This window comes from Mauremys mutica, chromosome 2 (assembly GCF_020497125.1).
Source record: "Mauremys mutica isolate MM-2020 ecotype Southern chromosome 2, ASM2049712v1, whole genome shotgun sequence".
NCBI lineage: Eukaryota > Metazoa > Chordata > Testudines > Geoemydidae > Mauremys > Mauremys mutica.
Genome location: NC_059073.1, coordinates 296105109 through 296127976, shown reverse-complemented (window position 1 = coordinate 296127976; position 22868 = coordinate 296105109). Strand labels below are relative to the sequence as shown.

General features: G+C 59.3%; 1 protein-coding gene across 5 annotated transcripts in view; it reads right to left on the bottom strand.

The window, feature by feature from the left end:
- Positions 1 to 22868, bottom strand: part of NOS3 (nitric oxide synthase 3) — a 75500-nt gene that overhangs the window by 6313 nt on the left and 46319 nt on the right. For all 5 annotated transcript variants that reach the window (XM_045004280.1, XM_045004281.1, XM_045004283.1 and 2 more), the window contains 10 exons: positions 21355 to 21499; positions 20226 to 20330; positions 19537 to 19604; positions 19093 to 19209; positions 17542 to 17716; positions 9293 to 9425; positions 6305 to 6383; positions 6030 to 6217; positions 4809 to 4990; positions 3803 to 4013 (listed from right to left, as the gene is read on the bottom strand). In XM_045004280.1, the coding sequence (XP_044860215.1) occupies positions 3803 to 4013; positions 4809 to 4990; positions 6030 to 6217; positions 6305 to 6383; positions 9293 to 9425; positions 17542 to 17716; positions 19093 to 19209; positions 19537 to 19604; positions 20226 to 20330; positions 21355 to 21499 (1403 nt within the window). The remainder of the gene's footprint in view (positions 1 to 3802; positions 4014 to 4808; positions 4991 to 6029; positions 6218 to 6304; positions 6384 to 9292; positions 9426 to 17541; positions 17717 to 19092; positions 19210 to 19536; positions 19605 to 20225; positions 20331 to 21354; positions 21500 to 22868) is intronic.

Below are 22868 nucleotides of genomic sequence, written 5' to 3'. Positions count from 1 at the left end.
CTTCTCTTTGGAACAAAGAAAGCAGAGACCACATGGTAAGAGACTATAAAAAGCTCTGCATCTCCTCCATCTTGTCTTCAATCCTGCTCCTTGCCTCTGGAGGGACCTTGCTACAAACTGAAACTCTGAACAAAGGACTGAATGACCCATCCCAGCTGGGGATGTTCCAGAGACTTGATTTGAACCTGCAGTTTATTCTATCACTGCTACAAGCCTGAACCAAGAACTTTGCCATCACTGTATTGTAAAGGATTGGCAACAGCGTGATTTGTGGGTAAGATCTGATTTGTATATTGACCTGGGTCTGGGGCTTGGTCCTTTGGGATCGAGAGAACCTGTTTTCTTTTACTGTGGCATTGATTTTCATAACCATTCATCCCCAGGGCGAGTGGCACTGGTGGGGATACTGGGAAACTGGAGTGTCTAAGGGAATTGCTTGTGTGACTTGTGGTTAGCCAGTGGGGTGAGACCGAAGTCCTCTTTGTCTGGCTGGTTTGGTGCCTTAGAGGTGGAGAACCACCAGCCTGGGGCTGTGACTGCCCTGCTCTGAGCAATTTGTCCTGAACTGATACTCTCAGTTGTGTCCCACCAGAGGCAGCTTCGTTACAACTATATCTGCTGGATCCCCCTTGTCCACATGCTTGTTGACCCTCTCAAAGAATTCTAGTAGATTGGTGAGGCACGATTTCCCTTTACAAAAACCATGTTGACTCTTCCCCAACAAGTTATGTTCATCTCTGTGTCTGACAATTCTGTCCAGTTTGCCCGGTACTGAAGTCAGGCTTACTGTAATTGCCAGGATCACCTCTGGAGCCTTTTTAAAAATTGGCATCACATTAGCTCTCCTCCAGTCATCTGGTACAGAAGCTGATTTAAATGATAGGTTACAGACTACAGTGAGTAGTTCTGCAATTTCACATTTGAGCTCCTTCAGAACTCTTGGGTGAATCCCATCTGGTCCGGGTGACTTATTGCTGTTTAGTTTATCAATTTGTTCCAAAACCTGCTCTAATGACACCTCAATCTGGGACAGTTCCTCAGATCTGTTGCCTAAAAAGAATGGCTCAGGTTTGGGAATCTCCCTCACGTCCTCAGCTGTGAAGACTGATGCAAAGGATTCATTTAGTTTTTCTGCAATGGCAATAGCAATGCAATACAATATGATGGGGCCTAATTTAGCTAAAACAAGTCAGGAAAAAGATCTTGGCATCATCGTGGATAGTTCTCTGAAGACGTCCACGCAGTGTGCAGTGGCAGTCAAAAAAGCAAACAGGATGTTAGGAGTCATTAAAAAGGGGATAGAGAATAAGAGTGAGAATATCTTATTGCCCTTATATAAATCCATGGTACGCCCACATCTCGAATACTGTGTACAGATGTGGTCTCCTCATCTCAGCAAAGATACACTGGCACTAGAAAAGGTTCAGAGAAGGGCAACTAAAATGATTAGATGTTTGGAGAGGGTCACATATGAGGAGAGATTAAAGAGGCTAGGACTCTTCATCTTGGAAAAGAGGAGCCTAAGGGGGGATCTGATAGAGGTATATAAAATTATACAATAAATACATTAATAGAGATACACCTATCTCCTAGAACTAGAGGGGACCTTGAAGGGTCATTGAGTTGAATCCAGCCCCCTGCCTTCACTAGCAGCACCAAGTACTGATTTTGCCCTAGATCCCTAAGTGGCCCCCTCAAGGATTGAACTCACAACCCTGGGTTTAGCAGGCTCATGCTCAAACCACTGAGCTATCCCTACCCTCTTATGAGTGATGTGGAGAAAGTGGATAAGGAAAAGTTATTTACTTGTTCCCATAAAACAAGAACTAGGGGTCACCAAATGAAATTAATGGGCAGCAGGTTTAAAACAAATCAAAGGAAGTTCTTCTTCATGCAGCGCACAGTCAACCTGTGGAACTGCTTGCCTTAGGAGGTGGTGAAGGCTGGAACTATAACAGTGTTTAAAAGAAAACTGGATAAATTCATGGTGGTTAAGTCCATAAATGGCTATTAGCCAGGATGGGTAAGAATGGTGTCCCTAGCCTCTGTTCGTCAGAGGGTGGAGATGGATGGCAGGAGAGAGATCACTTGATCATTACCTGTTAGGTTCACTCCCTCTGGGGCACCTGGCATTGGCCACTGTCAGTAGACAGATCCCGGGCTAGATAGACCTTTGGTCTGACCCGGTACGGCCGTTCTTATGGCCTTGTCGTCCTTGAGTGCTCCTTAACATCTCGATCATCCAGTGGCCCCACTGGTTGTTTAGCAGGCTTCCTGCTTCTGATGTACTTAAAAAAAAATTACTATTACTTTTTGAGTCTTTAACTAGCTGTTTTTCAAATTCTTTCTTGGCCTTCCTAATTATATTTTTACACTTCATTTGCCAGTGTTTATGCTCCTTTCTATTTTCCTCACTAGGATTTAACTTCCACTTTTCAAAAAATGCCTTTTTGCCTCTCACAGCTTCTTTTACTTTGTTGTTTAACCACGGTAACTCTTTTTTAGTTCTCTTACAATGTTTTTTAAATTGAGGTATACATTCAAGCTGAGTCTCTATTATGGTGTGTTTAAAAAGTTTCCATGCAGCTTGCAGAGATTTCACTTTTGGTGCTGTACCTTTTAATTTCTGTTTAACAAACCTCCTCATTTTTGTGTAGTTCCCCTTTCTGAAATTAAATGCTGCAGTGTTGGGCTGCTGTGGTGGTTTTCCTGGCACAGGGATATTAAATTTAATTATATTATGGTCACTATTACCAAGGGGTCCAGCTATATTCACCTCTTGGACCCGATCCCGTGCTCCACTTAGGACTACATCAAGAATTACCACTCCCCTTGTGGGTTCCAGGACTAGCTGCTCCAAGAAGCAGTCATTTAAGGTGTCAAGAAACTTTATCTCTGCATCCTGTCCTGAGGTGACATGTGCCCAGTCAATGTGGGGATAGCTGAAATCCCCCATTATTATTGATTTTTTTTATTTTTATAGCCTCCCTAATCTCCCTGAGCATTTCACAGTCACTGTCACCATTCGGGTCAGGTGGTCGGTAGTATATCCCTACTGCTATATTATTATTAGCGCATGGAATTTCTATCCATAGAGATTCTATGGTACAGTTTGATTCATTGACAATTTTTACTTCTTTTGATTCTACGCTTTCTTTCATGTGTGGTGCCACTCCCCCACCAGCACGACCTGTTCTGTGCTTCCGATATATTTTGTATCTTGGTATTACTGTGTCCCATTGATTATCCTTGTTCCACCAGGTTTCTGCTTAGATTGTGTTTTTGTTTGTTTGCTAGGTAACCTGCTTTGATCTCTTTGCTATCCCTTATAATCACTTAAAATCTCTTTTGTAATTAATAAACTTGTTTTTGTTTTGTCTAAAACTAGTGTGTAGAAATCATAACTTGGGGCAGAAAGCTGTGTATATTCCTCTCCACATTGACTTTCATGAGCTTACGCTGTACAGATCTCTGGGCAGCGCAAGATGATATAATTGTGGGTTTACGCTCGGGAGGCGGGTCCGTGCCTTAGGAACTGGGAGGTGCCTTAGCTGTGCCTTCCCATGCAGGGGCTGGTTAAAGAACCGGTGTGTATGTAACTGCAGCTGGGTGTGTCTCTACCTGTATGTGTTCTGGAGCCTGGCACAGGGCTTGGCAGGCTGGTCACAGCAATACAGTGCAAAGGGAGCTAATACTGGTGGGTCAGGGGGCTCAGTGGTACCCCAGTTCCAGGGGACACCCCGGGGGGAAGCTGTCACAGGGGGTCGCTCACCCTGGCTGGGGGGAAGGGGCGGGCACTCACCCTGGCTGCGGTAGGCCAGCACGGCCACGGTGAGGTGGATCTGGCCGGGGTGGGCGCCGGGCGCGGAGCTGACCGAGTAGTAACGTGGCTGCAGCAGGGGCAGCTGGGTGAGCAGCAGGGAGGCGGGCAGCGCCAGCGAGGGGAACTGCTCCAGCACCTGGCCCAGCGTGGGGCACCGGAACCACTTCCACTCCTCGTATTGCTGGGCGTCCTGCAACGGCAGCCAGCTGGGACCCACCGAGCCCCCCACAGCCCCTCCCCCGAGCCCCAACCACAGCCGGCTGGGACCCACCGAGCCCCCCACAGCCCCTCCCCCGAGCCCCAACCACAGCCGGCTGGGACCCACCGAGCCCCCCACAGCCCCTCCTCCGAGCCCCCCACAGCCTCTCCCCCGAGCCCCAACCACAGCCGGCTGGGACCCACCGAGCCCCCCACAGCCCCTCCCCCGAGCCCCAACCACAGCCAGCTGGGACCCACCGTGCCCCCCACAGCCCCTCCCCCGAGCCCCAACCACCGGCGGGCTGGGACCCACCGAGCCCCCCACAGCCCCTCCCCCGAGCCCCAACCACAGCCGGGCTGGGACCCACCGAGCCCCCCACAGCCCCTCCCCCGAGCCCCAACCACAGCCGGCTGGGACCCACCGAGCCCCCCACAGCCCCTCCCCCGAGCCCCAACCACAGCCGGCTGGGACCCACCGAGCCCCCCACAGCCCCTCCCCCGAGCCCCAACCACAGCCGGGCTGGGACCCACCGAGCCCCCCACAGCCCCTCCCATGCTCCCCCCATCCCCCATGCTGCCTCCCACCTTCCCAACACTACCTCCCCCTGCCCCCAATGACAATGCTAACCCCCCACCCCTGGCGCTGGGCTGGGAGCCTGCGGACCCTCCCTCGCCCCCCGTGCTGGGCCTGGCTGGCCCCGTGGCCACCCCCACCCAGCGCAGGGCCACTGCCCAGGCTGCTCCCCCAGCGGTGTCCCAGACAGCGCCCCCCGGAGGCCCCTCGCACCTGGCTGAGCCGCTGCAGCTGCTCCCGCTCAGCGGCGTCCTCGGCCAGCGTGGCCAGCAGCTGCAGGAGCTGGGGGCTGGGCGGGGTGGTGATGTCCAGGAAGAAGGTGAGGGCCTGGCGCAGGGTGCAGGGCGGCAGGCGGCCGAGGGGCACCCAGCTGGCCTTGGGGCTGGCGCGCCCACCTGCAGAGAGACCGGGGAGGGGGGGAACGTCTGCCCTGTGACGCAGTGAACGTAGTCTGGGATAGGACCTCTAGCCATGCCTCAGTTTCCCTCTTTACTTTGTGTGGCTACCCCCTGGGTGCTCAGCAGGGGGCAGGAGGGGTGTGCACAGGCTCCCGCAGGCCCCGGCCAGGAGCACGGAGCGAGATGGGGCACAGGGGCCGGAGGCCCCGTCCCAGAGTGTGGAGGTCACAGGGCTGCCGTAGGGAACTGGGGGCCCCTGGGCCTGGCCTGCTAAGGGGTCACTCCCAAGGGCTGTGACAGGCTGGGCACAGACCAGACCTGGGGGGTCCATGACGGAGGCCGAGCTCTGCTGCCATCGGGGGCGGCCCCCCACGTGCCCAACCACAGAGTCGTTTTGGAGGAAGCAACACAGAGAGTCAGAGCAAAAGGGGGCTCTAGCTGCCGGATTCCTCCCCCCCATGGGACCCCCAGGCGCTAGCACCAGGATCCCCCCAGACCCCTATGGGACCCCCCAGGCACTGGCACCGCCCCCCCCGAACCCCCCATGGGACCCCACAGGCACTAGCACCAGGGTCCCCCCAGACCTCCATGGGACCCCCAGGCACTGGCACCCCCCCCCACAGAACCCCCCATGGGATCCCCCAGGCACTAGCACCAGGATCCCCCACAGAACCCCCCATGGGATCCCCCAGGCGCTAGCACCAGGATCCCCCACAGAACCCCCCATGGGATCCCCCAGGCGCTAGCACCAGGATCCCCCACAGAACCCCCCATGGGATCCCCCAGGCGCTAGCACCAGGGTCCCCCACAGAACCCCCCATGGGATCCCCCAGGCACTAGCACCAGGGTCCCCCACAGAACCCCCCATGGGATCCCCCAGGCACTAGCACCAGGGTCCCCCACAGAACCCCCCATGGGATCCCCCAGGCACTAGCACCAGGGTCCCCCACAGAACCCCCCATGGGATCCCCCAGGCGCTAGCACCAGGGTCCCTGCCCCCAGTGCTGGCTCTGGGGAGGAGCCCCTGGCCTCTCACCACTGGTTGCCTTCTCCAGGAACTCCACGGCCACGGGCTCCTCATCAGGGGGCGGTTCCTCCACGCGCTCCAGCAGCTCCTGCACCAGCTCCGGGCGGTTGGCGGGGAAGATGCCCACGTGGTCCCCGGGCAGGTACTGCAGCTCCGGCTGCCCGGCCGTGTCCAGGCGCACCAGGATGGTGGAGCGGCTGGGAGGGAGGGAGGCGTCAGAGCAGGCCCCAGCGCCAGGGGCGGGGGGCTCCCAGGCCAGGCAGGGCGGCCCGGGGGGGTCTCACCTGGACTCCTCGCTCTGCAGGTTCTGCACGGAAAGGACACGGCAGGGAAACACCCTGCGCTTGTGCACCTGGGATAAACCTGCCAAACAAGCACAGCCAGAGGGGTCAGTGGGGGCCAGCCCCCAGCAGGGGGCGCTGTGGGGAGGGGGTTGGGAAGGCTGCTGGTGACTCCAGCCTCTGCCCCTCCCATCAGAGGGTCCGGGCAAGGGGGGGGCTCCCGGCTACTCCCACCCTGGCCTCTCGCAGCAGCGGGTCCGGGGGCGGAGGGGCTCCCAGCCCCATAGAATCATAGAATCTCAGGGTTGGAAGGGACCTCAGGAGGTATCTAGTCCAACCCCCTGCTCAAAGCAGGACCAAACCCAACTAAATCATCCCAGCCAGGGCTTTGTCAAGCCTGACCTTAAAAACCTCTAAGGAAGGAGATTCCACCACCTCCCTAGGTAACCCATTCCAGTGCTTCACCACCCTACTAGTGAAAAAGTTTTTCCTAATGTCCAACCTAAACCTCCCCCACTGCAACTTGAGACCATTACTCCTTGTTCTGTCATCTTCTACCACTGAGAACAGTCTAGATCCATCCTCTTTGGAACCCGCTTCCAGGTAGTTGAAAGCAGCTATCAAATCCCCCCTCATTCTTCTCTTCTGCAGACTAAACAATCCCAGTTCCCTCAGCCTCTCCTCATAAGTCATGTGCTCCAGCCCCCTAATCATTTTTGTTGCCCTCCGCTGGACTCTCTCCAATTTATCCACATCCTTCTTGTAGTGTGGGGCCCAAAACTGGACACAGTTCTCCAAATGAGGCCTCACCAGTGCTGAATAGAGGGGAATGATCATATCCCTCGATCTGCTGGAAATGCCCCTACTTATACAGCCCAAAATGCCATTAGCCTTCTTGGCAACAAGGGCACACTGTTGACTCATATTCACCTTTTTGTCCACCGTAACCCCTAGGTCCTTTTCTGCAGAACTGCTGCCCAGCCACTCGGTCCCTAGTCTGGAGCAGTGCATGGGATTCTTCCGTCCTAAGGGCAGGACTCTGCACTTGTCCTTGTTGAACCTCATCAGGTTTCTTTTGGCCCAATCCTCTAATTTGTCTAGGTCCCTCTGTATCCTATCCCTACCCTCCAGCGTATCAACCACTCCTCCCAGTTTAGTGTCATTTGCAAACTTGCTAAGGGTGCAGTCCACACCATCCTCCAGATCGTTAATGAAGATATTGAATAAAACCGGCCCCAGCACCGACCCTTGGGGCACTCCACTTGATACCGGCTGCCAACTAGACATGGAACCATTGATCACTACCCATTGAGCCCGACCATCTAGCCAGTTTTCTATCCACCTTACCAGCCTCTCTCAGATCCATGGATGCCAAGGCCAGCAGGCCTGACCCTGCGTAACACTGGCCAGGGACCAGCAACTCCCAGAGCCATGCTTCAAGCAAACGGCCGAGCTGGACTGAAGACCGGTGGTGACGGAGAATCCAGCCCGTGCCTGGCTCCATCGTCCCCATGGCTAACGCCCCTCGGTGCTAACAACGCGCCCCAGTGTGACAAAGTGGGGGGGTTTCTTGGTTCTTTCCGTGTTTTGCAGGGGGTTGCATGCACAGGGGGGTGGGACTCAGTGTCCCCGGGTGTTACTGGTTTAACGAGGGGAGGGGACAGGGAGTTTGTTGTTATAGAGGTCGGGAGAGGGAACTTGGGACCCCGGCCGATGTCCTGGAGGATGGAGACCCCAGCGACTGGAGACCTGGTGACCTGGCTCAGGAGTCACAGCCGGTTCTGGCCAGTGGGAGGACAATGGGCTGCGGGGAGAGGACCCCGGTGACCTGACCAGCCGGTTCCAGCCCGAGGGGCCAGGGGACAGAAGAGGGGAGAGGGGGCCCAGGCGACCCTGTTTCCCTGGAGAGAAGCCAATGGACAGAGGGGGCTTGGGGCCGGGGATATCGGAGGCCCAGCGGGGAAGCAGGGGGGGCTTGGGGCTGGAGAGGGGGAGCAGGCAGAGCCCCCCTGGCTGCAGGGGGACTGGGATGTGCTGGGCTGAGGGAGCCAGGCCTGAGGCCGGAGAGTTTCCTGAGCTGGGTTCAGACGCTCAATAAACCCTCCTGTGTTACGCTGGCTGAGAGTCACTCCGGGCTAGAGAACAGGGGGCATCGTCCCCTTCGGGGGTTAGGAGGCCCCGGGGGTCCAGAGTGAAGGGACTCCCTGAGGGGCCCACGGCACAGACAGACGTGCTGAGGCTCAGAGAGGTGCAGTTCCAGGAGGTGGAGGGGCCTGACCCCGAGAGAGAGTGGACCCCCGAGAAGGGCAGTCGCACTGAAAGGGGCCCCCCCACAGACCGCAAGGGGCCACGAGTGGGCACGATCTGTGAGTCCGTGAAACCCAGTGCCTGGCTTTGTCTAGTTTCAGCTTCTGGCCACTGGCTCCTCTTGGACCATCTGCTGCTCCAGTGTGGAGCTGGTGCTGGATCTGTGCCCCGTGTGGGCACCCCGCTCACATCCGCCCAAGCACTGTGGTCGGCTGGGGCGTGAACCCCCCCGAGTGACGTGTCCCCGACAGCCGCTCCGGTGTGCACAGCGCTAGGTCGGCGCTGGGTCTCCCCCGGCCTTGCCCCCGCGCTCACTGGGTGAGTTACGCTGGCGGGACAGAGCCGCTCCACAGAGACCTTCCAGCAGTGCCGAGCCAGGCCCTCCCGCTCTGATCCCTTCACCCCTGAAGCATGGCTGGGAGACGCTAACCAGACGGCGCAGGCAGGTCCCCAGCCCCTCAATCGCTTTCTGCGCTGACACCCCCCAATTTATCAACCTCCCTCTGGACAGGTGGCACCAGGGCCAGGCCGAGGGAAAAGCACCTCCCTGCCCGGACCCTGCAGCCAGCATCGCACGGGCCCTTGTGACTGCACCGTCGCACGGGGGGTCATGCCCCGCTGGTGATCGCCTGCCCCAAAGCTAGCGCCCCCTGCAGGGTGTGGAGGGGACTGGCCGGCAAGTACCTGTCAGCATGTCCGGGGGGTTGGCATGGACGCTCAGCTGGTATTTCTGGCGCTTCCAGTTTCGCCGGGGGGTGAAAATCTCCCTGACGGCCTCCTCGGCGTCGTCCCCAACACAGAAGGTGTCGCAGGCAGCCTGTGGGGGGGTGGGGGATCATTGGGAGCCCAGATCTCTGATGTCACAACCCTCAGGCCCTGCTGTGGGGGGCCCAGAACCCCAATACCACCCCTGGGGGCAGCTGGCTGCCAGTGAGACCTGAGCCAAGTGCGCAGCAAGGGGGCGCTTTTCCTTCTACAGTGGGGGGAGGAGACCCCGGTACCCTCACCCACCCCCACCCCTCCTGGTCCTGTGCCACTCTCATCTCGTATTCTCGTCCATCCTCCCTGTGGCAGGAAAAGGCCAGGGTAGAGACCGTTGAATTGTGGAAGTCAATGAATGGCTACGCAGATGGTGTCGGAGAGAAGGGTTTGGATTCTTCGACCATGGGATGGTGCTCCAAGAAGGAGGATTGCTAGGCAGAGACGGGCTCCACCTCACGAAGAGAGGGAAGAGCTTCTTTGCAAGCAGGCTGGCTAACCTAGTGAGGAGGGCTTTAAACTAGGTTCACAGGGGGAAGGAGACCAAAGCCCTGAGGTAAGTGGGGAAGTGGGATACCGGGAGGAAGCACGAGCAGGAGACTACAAGAGGGGAGGACTCCTGTCTCAGACCGAGAAAGCGGGAAGAATCAGCGAGTTATCTTAAGTGCCTATACACAAATGCAAGAAGCCTGGGGAACAAGCAGGGAGAACTGGAAGTCCCGGCACAGTCAAGGAACTATGATGTGACTGGAATAACAGAGACTTGGTGGGATAACTCACATGACTGGAGCACTGTCATGGATGGATATAAACTGTTCAGGAAGGACAGGCAGGGCAGAAAAGGTGGGGGAGTTGCGTTGTATGTAAGAGAGCAGTATGACTGCTCAGAGCTCCGGTATGAAACTGCAGAAAAACCTGAGAGTCTCTGGGTTAAGTTTAGAAGTGTGAGCAACAAGGGTGATGTCGTGGTGGGAGTCTGCTACAGACCACCAGACCAGGGGGATGAGGTGGATGAGGCTTTCTTCCAGCAACTAACAGAAGTTGCTAGATCACAGGCCCTGGTTCTCATGGGAGACTTCAATCACCCCGATATCTGCTGGGAGAACAATACAGCAGTGCACAGGCAATCCAGGAAGTTTTTGGAAAATGTAGGGGACAATTTCCTGGTGCAAGTGCTGGAGGAACCAACTAGGGGAAAAGTTCTTCTTGACCTGTTGCTCACAAACAGGGAAGAAATAGTAGAGGAAGCAATAGTGGATGGGAACCTGGGAGGCAGTGACCATGAGATGGTCGAGTTCAGGATCCTGACACAAGGAAGAAAGGAGAGCAGCAGAATACGGCCCCTGGACTTCAGAAAAGCAGACTTTGACTCCCTCAGGGAGCTGATGGGCAGGATCCCCTGGGAGAATAACCTGAGGGGGAAAGGGGTCCAGGAGAGCTGGCTGTATTTTAAAGAATCCTTATTGAGGTTGCAGGAACAAACCATCCCAATGTGTAGAAAGAACAGTAAATATGGCAGGCGACCAGCTTGGCTTAACAGTGAAATCCTTGCTGATCTTAAACGCAAAAAAGAAGCTTACAAGAAGTGGAAGATTGGACAAATGACCAGGGAGGAGTATAAAAGTATTGCTCAGGCATGCAGGAGTGAAATCAGGAAGGCCAAATCACACTTGGAGTTGCAGCTAGCCGGAGATGTTAAGAGTAACAAGAAGGGTTTCTTCAGGTATGTTGGCAACAAGAAGAAAGTCAAGGAAAGTGTGGGCCCCTTACTGAATGGGGGAGGCAACCTAGTGACAGAGGATGTGGAAAAAGCTAATGTACTCAATGATTTTTTTGCCTCTGTCTTCACGAACAAGGTCAACTCCCAGACTGCTGCACTGGGCAGCACAGCATGGGGAGGAGGTGACCAGCCCTCTGTGGAGAAAGAAGTGGTTCAGGACTATTTAGAAAAACTGGACGAGCACAAGTCCATGGGGCCAGATGCGCTGCATCCGAGGGTGCTAAAGGAGTTGGCGGATGTGATGGCAGAGCCATTGGCCATTATCTTTGAAAACTCATGGCGATTGGGGGAGGTCCTGGATGACTGGAAAAAGGCTACTGTAGTGCCCATCTTTTAAAAAGGGAAGGAGGAGGATCCGGGGAACTACAGGCCAGTCAGCCTCACCTCAGTCCCTGGAAAAATCATGGAGCAGGTCCTCAAGGAATCAATTCTGAAGCACTTAAAGGAGGGGAAAGTGATCAGGAACAGTCAGCATGGATTCACCAAGGGCAAGTCATGCCTGACTAACCTAATTGCCTTCTATGAGGAGATAACTGGGTCTGTGGATGAGGGGAAAGCAGTCGATGTGATATATGTTGACTTTAGCAAAGCTTTTGATACGGTCTCCCACAGTATTCTTGCCGGCAAGTTAAAGAAGTCTGGGCTGGATGATTGGACTATAAGGTGGATAGAAAGCTGGCTAGATCGTTGGGCTCAATGGGTAGTGATCAATGGCTCCGTGTCTAGTTGGCAGCCGGTATCAAGCGGAGTGCCCCAAGGGTCGGTCCTGGGGCCGGTTTTGTTCAATATCTTCATTAACGATCTGGAGGATGGTGTGGACTGCACCCTTAGCAAATTTGCAGATGGCACTAAACTGGGAGGAGTGGTTGATACGCTGGAGGGTAGGGATAGGATACAGAGGGACCTAGACAAATTAGAGGACTGGGCCAAAAGAAATCTGATGAGGTTCAACAAGGACAAGTGCAGAGTCCTGCACTTAGGACGGAAGAATCCCATGCACTGCTACAGGCTGGGGACCGAATGGCTGGGCAGCAGTTCTGCAGAAAAGGACCTAGGGGTCACAGTGGACGAGAAGCTGGATATGAGTCAACAGTGTGCCCTTGTTGCCAAGAAGGCTAATGGCATTTTGGGCTGTATAAGTAGGGGCATTGCCAGCAGATCGAGGGATGTGATCATTCCCCTCTATTCGACATTGTTGAGGCCTCATTTGGAGTAGTGTGTCCAGTTTTGGGCCGCACACTACAAGAAGGATGTGGAAAAATTGGAGAGAGTCCAGCGGAGGGCAACAAAAGTGATTGGGGGCTGGAGCACATGACTTATGAGGAGAGACTGAGGGAACTGGGATTGTTTAGTCTGCAAAAGAGAAGAATGAGGGGGGATTTGAAGCTGCTTTCAACTACCTGAAAGGGGGTTCCAAAGAGGATGGATCTAGACTGTTCTCAGTGGTACCTGATGACAGAACAAGGTCTCAAGTTGCAGAGGGGGAGGTTTAGGTTGGATATTAGGAAACACTATTTCACTAGTAGGGTGGTGAAGCACTGGAATGGGTTACCTAGGGCGGTGGTGGAATCTCCTTCCTTAGAGGTGTTTAAGGTCAGGCTTGACAAAGCCCTGGCTGGGATGATTTAGTTGGGATTGGTCCTGCTTTGAGCAGGGGGTTGGACTAGATACCTCCTGAGGTCCCTTCCACCCCTGATATTCTGTGATCTCCCAGAACCCCAATACCCCACTCCAGAGCCTGCCCTTCCCCTCTCTGTGCGCCCCAGTCCCCCTGTGCACCCCAATTCCTGCTGCACCCCAACTCCCCCTGCATCAAGCCCCTCCCTCTGCACCTCTAATCCCCCTCTGCCCAGCTGTGACGCAGGGTATGGCTACACTGGCGAGTTGCAGCGCTGGAAAGCCTCCACCAGCGCTGCAATTAGTAAGTGGCCACACCTGCAGGGCACTTCCAGCGCTGCAACTCCCTGGCTGCAGCGCTGGCCGTACACCTCACTCAGCATGGGGAATAAAGATTGCAGCGCTGGTCATCAAGTGTGGCCACACACCAGCGCTGTGATTGGCCTCCAGGGTATAAGGTGTATCCCAGAATGCTTTTATAAATTACTCTCTTTGTTTTGTTATGCAGCCTCTCTTTGTTTTGTTGTGAACGAGCTCCGTGCGGAGCTCCGTTGCCGCTGCTGCTTATCTAAAAAACAAAAACAGAGCTCCTGTTTGCTGTGATCATCTGTACCTGGCTGTAAACAATCAAATGAGATTGCAGGCAGGGAGGGAGTGAAACAGCGGGGAGCTGCAGGCTTTTTGCAATTAAGAGTTAAGACTAAGGGGTTGGAAACATGTTCTGATTTTTCAAGGCAGGAAGCTAAACACACAGTGTTGGCTCCAAAAATCCCCTCTCTCTCTCCCCCCGCTCCCTGTCACACTAGACCCCACTCCACCCCCCTCTTTTGAAAAGCACGTTGCGGCCACTTGAATGCTGGGATAGCTGCCCATAATGCATTGCTCCCAGCAGCGCTGCTAATGCTGCAAATGTGGCCACACACCAGCGCTGCTCCTACACAGCTGGATGAGCAGCGCTGCAAACCGTAAGTGTAGCCATACCCGCAGTAGGGAGCGGAGCAGATTGACCTGGGAATGTTGTCTAGTTTTACTGGGACTGTCTGCATGGGGGATGGGAGAGCAGGGGATGATTTTACTTGAGAGTTACCTGAGCTTGTAACCTGAGCCAGGAGGGGGGAGGTGCCAGGTGACACCTTTGCCCGGGAAACTGGACAGAGGGAGGGAAGGAGCAGGGGGAAGGGGAAGAGAGATGGCTAGAGGGGGTTTTGTTTTTCAGTTTTGGTCTGGGGGTTGCAGTGCAGGGAACCCCAGGCTGGGGTCTAAGCTCCCTAAACCCCCCAGAAGCACTTGATTGAGGGGTCCTGGTTGTACCTACAAGCCCTGCTTGGGACTGTGTTCTTGTCGTCTAATAAACCTGCTTTACTGGCTGGCTGAGAGTCACGTCTGACTGCAAAGTGGGGGTGCAGGACCCTGACTCCCTCACACTCCGTGATAACTGGTGGTAGCGGTGGGATCGACTGCACCCCGTGGATAGCGCTTCCTGCAGTAAGTGACTGGGGAGCAGTAAAACAAAGGGGGATTGACAGGACCAGGAGTGCTGAAGAGTCAGCGAGGGACGGTTTCAGGGCCCGATTAAACCCCTGGGAGTGTGTGACCAGAGAGAAGGACTTTGCAGTAACAGGGTCCCCTGGGGGATCACAGCGAGCAGTCCCAGGGGCGGAGGAGTCTGCAGCTCGACCCTGGCAGAGAGGTGGTGACCTCAAGGACTGGCACACCAGGGGTTCTCCCTGGAACCTGTGGGGAGCGGCGAGCACCCCGGCCTACGAGTGGCCAGCAGGGAGATGTTTGCCAAGCGGCGTAAGTGAGACCTGGTGGAGCTGTGCAAGCAGAGGGGGCTGCGCAGAGGGAGGCTCACCAAAGACCAGCTGATTGCCCAGCTGGAGGAGGGAGATCGCTGGAATGAACTGATCCCTGTCTTTGAGGGAAGCAGCCGGGCAGATGCAGCACAGGCACCAGTGTCTGTCCCCGCTGGGAGTGGTCAGCCGGCTGCAGAGGGCTTCCCGAGACCCCCCCTTCCTATGCCTAGGGGGAGGGCGGGGAGGAGCCCAGCGAATACTGAGGGCACCGTGACACCCCCGGCCAGCAGGGGATCGTCCCGGCGGAGCTCCCCATTGCTGGAGTTGAGGCGGCTGGACTTGGAGAAGGAGATAAGGCTGAAAGAGCTGGAGTTGAGGCAGCAGGAACTGATGGAGGAGCGAGCAGAACGAGCAGAATGGGAAAAACAGAGACAGCATGAACTGGAGGAGAAAGAGAAACAGAGACATTATGAACTGGAGGAGAAAGAGAGACAGAGGCAGCATGAACTGGAGGAGAAAGAGCGACAGTGTCATTGTGAGCTGGAACTGGCGATGCTGGGGGGCAGCAGGCCCCCAGCTGCGGTGAGTGAGGGGGGGCCCAGGACTGCGCGGAGCTTTGATAAGTGCATCCTGGCCCAGCGTAAGGAGGGGGAGGACATGGATGACTTCCTGGGGGCCTTCGAGACGGCCTGCGAGCTGCACCAGGTGGATCCTGCGGACAGGCTCCGGGTTCTCACCCCCTTACAGGACCCCAAAGCCGTGGCATTGTACGGCCAGCTGGGAGAGGAGGAGAAAGGGAACTACGACCCATTCCAGCAGGCCCTGCTGTGCGAGTTTGGGCTGACCCCTGAGATGTACCGGGAGAGGTTCCAGAGTCAGGATAAAACCCCTGAGGTCTCATATCTGCAACTGGCCGTCCACATGGAGGGGTACGCCAGCAAGTGGGCAGATGGGGCCCAGATGACGGGGGACCTGGTTAAACTGCTGGTACTGGAGCAGCTGTATGAGCGGTGCCCATCTGACCTGAGGCTGTGATTGAGGGACCAAAAGCCAGAGAACCCGCGACATGCAGGGCGGCTGGCTGATGAGTTTGTGAAGAGCCAGTTGGGGGGTGGCAGGGAGGAGCCCCAAAGGAACAGGCCCGTCGCGATGCAGAGAGAGAGTCACCCTGGTACCCCCCAAAGGGGAAACATGGAGAACCCCCTCCCAAGGGGAACATACGGCGTCAGGACCAACCAGCCGGCTCGAGGGGACCAATGGGACATGGGCTGCTATTACTGTGGCCAGAGAGGCCACATTCAGACCCAGTGCCCCAGGCTAAAGGACAGACTGAGCAGACCGAACCCACACCGGGTTAACTGGGTAGGGACCCAGCCGGCCGAGGGGCAGGCTTCCCAGGCAAGGGGGGCTGACAGCTTTCCAACGGCTCAGGATGGAGGAGGGCCCCAGGCCAGCTGCTCTGGGGGGCTGGATGCTCCGGACACAAGGTTCTCTGTTTACAAGGTGGGCGCGGGGCTGTCCCTGCGGAGCAAGTGCCTTGTTCCTCTGGAGGTGGATGGGAGGAAGGTCAATGGATACTGGGATATGGGCGCGGAGGTGACGCTGGCCTGGCCTGAGGTGGTGGCCCCAGATCAGGTGATGCCCAGCACCTACCTGACCCTGAGGGGGGTGGGCGGGACCCCATTCAAGGTGCCCGTGGCGAAGGTGCATCTGAAATGGGGGACCAAGGAGGGCCCCAAGGACGTGGGGGTACACCACCATTTGCCCACCGAGGTGTTGATGCCGGGGGGGACCTAGAGGACTGGCCAAGCAACCCCCAAAACGCCTTAGTCGTGACCCACAGCCAGAGCCGGCGAGGGGCACTACGCCCTGCCCTCAGGAAGGATGTCACACCGGAGGCACAGAACCCTACCCTGGTGGGGAGGGAGCACCCAAGGACAAGGCTCAGGGGGGCTGCGGCTTCTGACCCAGCCAGTGAGAGGGAGCAGGTCCCCATCCCTTCCCCAGCCACTGGGTTCCAGGCCGAGTTGCAGAAGGATCCCTCCTTGCGGAAGCCCAGGGACCTGGCCGACCTCAGTGCGGTACAGACCATGGGGGGAGGTTGCCGGAAAAGGTTCCTGTGGGAGAAGGAGTTCCTGTACCGAGAATGGGCTCCCCCCGGGAAGATGGAGTCGGGGGGATCAGGGGGCAGCTGGTGGTACCCCAGGAGTATCGCCACCAGCTGCTGCGCCGGGCCCATGACATGCCCCTCGCCGGGCACCAGGGAATCCGGCACACCAGGCAGAGGCTGCTGCAGAACTTTTACTGGCCTGGGGTCTTTACCCATGTCCGGCAGCACTGCCGCTCCTGTGACCCCTGCCAGCGGGTGGGGAAGGCCTGGGACAAGGGGAAAGCAGCTTTGAGACCCTTGCCCATCATAGAGGAGCCTTTCCAGGTGGCTATGGACATAGTGAGACCTCTCAGCAAGGCGACCCGGTCGGGGAAGAAATACATTCTGGTGATGGTAGATTTCGCCTCTCGCTACCCCGAGGCAGTGCCCTTAGCTTCCACTGAAGCAGACACTGTGGCGGATGCGCTGCTGACCATTTTCAGCCGAGTGGGGTTCCCCAAGGAAGTCTTGACAGACCAACGAGCCAACTTCATGTCGTCCCTGCTCCGGTGCTTGTGGGAGAAATGTGGGGTCCGGCACACCTGGGCCTCAGCGTACCACCCCCAGACCAACGGGCGGGTGGAGAGGCTCAACGGGACGCTAAAGATGCTGCTGAAAACCTTCATGCACCAGCACCCGCAGGACTGGGACAAGTACTTACCTCACCTGCTGTTCGCCTACAGGGAGGTACCCCAGGAGTCTACCGGGTTTTCGCAGGGAGAGGGGTGCAGGGCCCTGACTCCCCCCCACTCCGTGACACCGGTCTCTCCCCCTCTGCCCTCCCAGCCCCATTCCCCCTGCCCCCAGCCCCTGCCCTTCCCGCCCCGCTCACCTGAAAGACGCGCTTGGCCCAGGTGCGGAAGGCCTCCTCCTGGGCGCACAGCTCGTCACCCTCTCCCATGGCCAGGAGGCGCTCGCCTCCCAGCTCCTCCAGCCGCGTGTCCACGGCGTGGGCGAAGGCACAGAAGTGGGGGTAGGCCCGGGAGCCCAGCCCAAAGACTGAGAACCTGGGGGGCACAGGAGACATCAGCTGAGCCCCTGGCGGGGTTTTGCCCCGCCCCCCGCTCCAGCCCCACCAAGAGGGGGACCCCAGGGCCGAGTGGGAACATACGGGTCACCCAGTCACTTCCCACCAGCCCCAGGGGACACGCTGCAGGACAGGGGGAGCCCAGGGCTGGGCTAGCTGGGGCTGCGGGTCGGGAGTGGGGGGCACTGGCAGAGCTGGGGGGCACAGGGCTGGGATCGCAGATAGACCAGGGTGCCCTCCTCCTCTAAGAGGCATTGGCAAAGGGGGTGCTGGCTGGGGCTGCCTCTGCCCCCTAGGGCAGCAGGGGGCGCCATGGCTCTTGGGGAGGCACTGAGAGTGGGGGGAGGGGTCAGAATGCCCCCTGGCCCACGTGTGACTTTCCCACTCCCATCCCCCGCCCGCTGCCCTCACCCAGGGGGCGTTTCCTGGCCCTCACTGGCTTCCCCGAGTGCCAAAGGGAATTTTCGGTAACATTTTTACAAAGCCGCTGTGTGCCTCAGTTTCCCCTGCACTTTTCATTGCTCTCCAGTGGTGGCAGAAGGGTTAACGCTGCACTTGGAGCTGAGCTGGGGACATGGATGGAGGGGGCCAAAGGGGGAGTTGGGTGATATCTGTATGACACCTGCATGTGCCTCAGTTTCCCTCTGCATGTTGCACTGTCACTGAAGGGTTGAGTCTCCTGGGGAACCAGCGCAGGTGGCAGGGGATTGGGGGCTCCTGAGAGGGGGTTGGAGCAAAGAGGGTCATGCACCGGCTGAAACCGACCCCAGCCCCATAGCACGTCCCGCAAGACAGAGACGCCAAGGCCCGAACCAGCCGTGCCTGGCAGCAGGAAACCTCTGGAAGATGGCTGGTGGGACGGGGACGGGGCCGGGGCTGGCGCTGCTCGGCTGGCCCGGCGGGTACTGGCCTGCGGCTGGACTCCTGCCTCGCTGCGCTGACCTCGGCCCGTCAGACAGGCCAGGCGACCAATCGACGGGTCCCGGTTGGCACAGGCGGCCCGCGTGGCAGTGAACACGCCCGGGAACATTGCCCCCGGCCGGGCCCAGCACGGCCTCCCGCAGGCCTCGCTGCTGGGAGCACGGGGAGACGGGGCGTTGGGGTGAAGGCCCCGCCTTGGAGTGTGGGTCCCTAGGGAACTGGGGGTCCCTGGGCCCGGCCTGCTAAGGGGTCCCCCCTGGATCCTGCTGACAGGCCAGGCACAGCCCAGACCCTGCAGCTCTGTGACGAGGGGCGAGTGCGTCTCTCCCCCACACCCAACAGACAAGGGAACGCAGCCAGAGCCAGGAGCTAAAAGGGGCAGAGCTGGGCCGGATCCCAGGTGTCCCGGTGCCCCTCGCCATGGGCTGCCCCTACCGGAGCGTGCCCAGGGCCCCGGCACTGTCCGTGTTGCTCGACTCCTTCCGCTTCTTCTTCCACGAGGCCACGAGCCCGTCGCTCTGCGAGACGCTGTTGAACCGCACCTTGTAGCTCCTAGGAGGGGACACGCAGTGAGCCCAGGCTGGGCAGGGGCCCCCCTTCCTGCCCCAGGGTGGGGGCTGGGATTGGGACCTCTCCCCTGTGGGGGCACCAGCTCCGATCCAACCCCTGGGTGGGGGCCTTTCCCCTCTCAGGGGTGCTGGTGCGGTGGGTGCATGTCCCAGGCATTCCCCAGTCCAAGGTTTGGAACGTGCCACCCGCAGCCTTGCCCCAGGTGCAGTGACCCCAGCCAGCCCAGGGACCTCGCTAACCCCATAGCCCCGGGCACAGGGGGTCCTCAGCGCTGGCCCAGAGCTGCCCCACACCCAGGGAATCACTCACTTTTGTTGCTCGGGCTGCGTGGAGCTGACATAGGGGGAAGACATCTCCATCAGCGCCTTGGCAAAGCTCTGCCGGGAGAGAGGGGTCAGGGGCTTGGGCGGGCACTGCCTGGCCCCCTAGTGCTGCTCCCCCTGGGCCCCCTCCGGCCCCCTAGCACTGTTCCCCTGGGCCCCCTCCGGCCCCCTAGCACTGCTCCCCAGGTCACCCCCCGGCCCTCTAGCACTGCCTGCCAACCCCAGGCACCAATCCCCAGACACCCCCCGGGCCCCTAGCGCTGCCTGCGACCCCCGGGCACTGACCCCCAGGCACCCCCCAGCCCTCTAGCGCTGCCTGCCACCCCCGAGCACCCCCAGCCCCCTAGTGCTGCTCCCCCGGGCACCGATCCCCAGGCACCCCCCAGCCCCCTAGCGCTGCCTGCCACCCCCGGGCACCGATCCCCAGGCACCCCCCAGCCCCCTAGCGCTGCCTGCCACCCCCAGGCACACCCCGTCCCTCTAGCGCTGCTCCGCCGGGCCCCCTCCGGCCCCCTAGCACTGCTTCCCCGGGCATCCCCCAGCCCCCTAGCGCTGCTCCCCCGGGCACCGACCCCCCATCTTGGGCACCTCCCCGGTCCTCTAATGCCAGCTCCCCACCCAACAACAATCCATAGGTGCTGCCCCAAGACTTTGCCCCCTGGGGTCCCCCCTCACCTCCCCACTCTCCGGCGGGTCGCCGTTGCCGAAGGTGCTGGTCACGACCAATACCAGGGTCTCATGCTCCAGGCTGACGATGTCGTACTCGTCCATGCAGAGCACCTAGGGGGTGACACGGGGGGTCAGTAGGGCACTGCTGTGCCCATCTCCCGCGCAGGGCAGGCAGGCTGCATGCTCCAGGCTGGGGGGAGGGATCCCTCTGTCCCCACTCACACTGAGCCTGTGGAACTCCCTGCCACAGGGTCTCGCTCAGGCCAAGCACTCAGGCACAGGCAGAGCGTCAGACTTTGCTGTGGATAATGAGACTGTCCAGAGCCCCCCAGGGGCATCCGGCCGGGCTGCCTGCGACAGCGCTGGGCCGGCCTCTGCTCTGGGCTTGGGGTGTCTCCCTCTGGGCAGGGTCCCTTGGAGCGGCTGGGCCTGGCCCCGCGGGGGGTCCAGGGAGCCTCACCTGGGCTGGTTATTTCATCACTGACTTATAGGGGTCTCCCCGCCTCCTCCGGAGCAGCCAGGCCATGGGGGCTATGGGGGCCATGGGGCGGAGCCGCTGGCAGTGCCTGCGTTCCCAGAGCAGGGTGGAACCCAGGCGTCCTGGTTCCCAGCTCCCCCTGCTCTAGCCACCAGACCCCAATGCCCCCCAGAGCTGGAACAGAACCCAGGCGTCCTGGTTCCCGCCCCCTCCCCCTCTGTACCCACCAGACTCTGCCCGCTCCCCCCCACCCCCGAGCTGGGAAGAGAAGGCAGGAGCCCTGGGAAACCAAATGTTGCAGGTTCCCCCGCACCTGAAAAGCATTTGGGGAGATGGGGAACCCGGCAAGGGGCGAACAATATATCAGCCACAGCCAGTCTCCCACCCCCGCCAGCCTCCTGCCCACCAGCTCCCATCCTCCCCCAGCCCCCCATGAGCCCCCACCCACCCCAGCCAGCCCCCTGACACTGCCCCCGGCAGCCCTGACCTCACCCAGCCCCCCAAGCCAACCCCCCACCTTCCTCAGCCAGACCCTCTTCCTCCCCCAGCGAATCTCCACCCCATACCCCCCTGCCAGTCCCCCTCTCCCCCAGCCAGCCCTCAACCAATCCCCTGCTAACCCCCTCCCGCCCCACAGGCAGTCCCCCGCAGCCCCACCTTGGGGTCGAAGGCGCGCCGGAACAGCTCGCCCAGGTTCCAGGCGTAGGTGCGGGACTTGCCCGTCTCGGTGGCATACAGGATAGTGGCCTTGACGCGCCGCGCCATCACGTGGACCATCAGCTTGGCTGAGAACTTCACCGCGCTGTGGGGAGGCCAGAGAGAGTCACCGGGCCCGCCCCAGCCCCTGCCGGGCCAGTGGTCTGAGCCAGCCAGGGCAGTGCCCGGGCAGCCGGGTCCTATGGCTACAAGCCGCGGGGTGAGGGGAGGAGACAACGATGGGGCAGGATATGGCCTCAGTGCCTCTGCCATAGCTTGGCCCAGGCAGAGCTGGCCAAGGCTTCTGTCAGCCCCCCTGCTGCTCTCTCCACCCCCCAAGCCCCCGCGATGCCCACGCATAGGGGTCAGGGATGCTGCAGCTCCTGGCACTTCTAAGCAGCTTGCCATGCCCAGACACCAGACCCTGCTGCTCCTGCCACGCCCAGACACGCATCTCCACACCCTGCCAGTCCTGCCACGCCCGGACACGCCTAACCACGCCCTGCTGCTCCTGCCATGCCCGGACACGCATCTCCACACCCTGCCAGTCCTGCTACGCCCAGACACGCCTATACACGCCCTGCTGCTCCTACCACGCCCCGACATGCCTATCCATGCCCTGCTGCTCCTGCCATGCCCGGACACGCATCTCCACACCCTGCCAGTCCTGCCACGCCCAGACACGCATCTCCACACCCTGCCAGTCCTGCCACGCCAGGACACGCCTAACCACGCCCTGCCAGTCCTGCCACGCCCTGACACGCCTAACCACGCCCTGCTGCTCCTGCCACGCCCGGACATGCATCTCCACACCCTGCCAGTCCTGCCACGCCCAGACACGCCTATACACGCCCTGCTGCTCCTGCCACGCCCAGACACGCATCTCCACAACCTGCCAGTCCTGCCACGCCTGGACACACCTATCCACGCCCTGCTGCTCCTGCCACGCCCGGACACTCATCTCCACACCCTGCCAGTCCTGCCACGCCCAGACACGCCTATACACGCCCTGCTGCTCCTGCCACGCCCAGACACGCATCTCCACACCCTGCCAGTCCCGCCACGCCTGGACACGCCTAACCATGCCCTGCTGCTCCTGCCATGCCCGGACACGCATCTCCACACCCTGCCAGTCCTGCCACGCCAGGACACGCCTAACCACGCCCTGCTGCTCCTGCCATGCCCGGACACGCATCTCCACACCCTGCCAGTCCTGCTACGCCCAGACACGCCTATACACGCCCTGCTGCTCCTACCACGTAACCACGCCCTGCTGCTCCTGCCACGCCCGGACATGCATCTCCACACCCTGCCAGTCCTGCCACGCCCAGACACGCCTATACACGCCCTGCTGCTCCTGCCACGCCCAGACACGCATCTCCACAACCTGCCAGTCCTGCCACGCCTGGACACACCTATCCACGCCCTGCTGCTCCTGCCACGCCCGGACACTCATCTCCACACCCTGCCAGTCC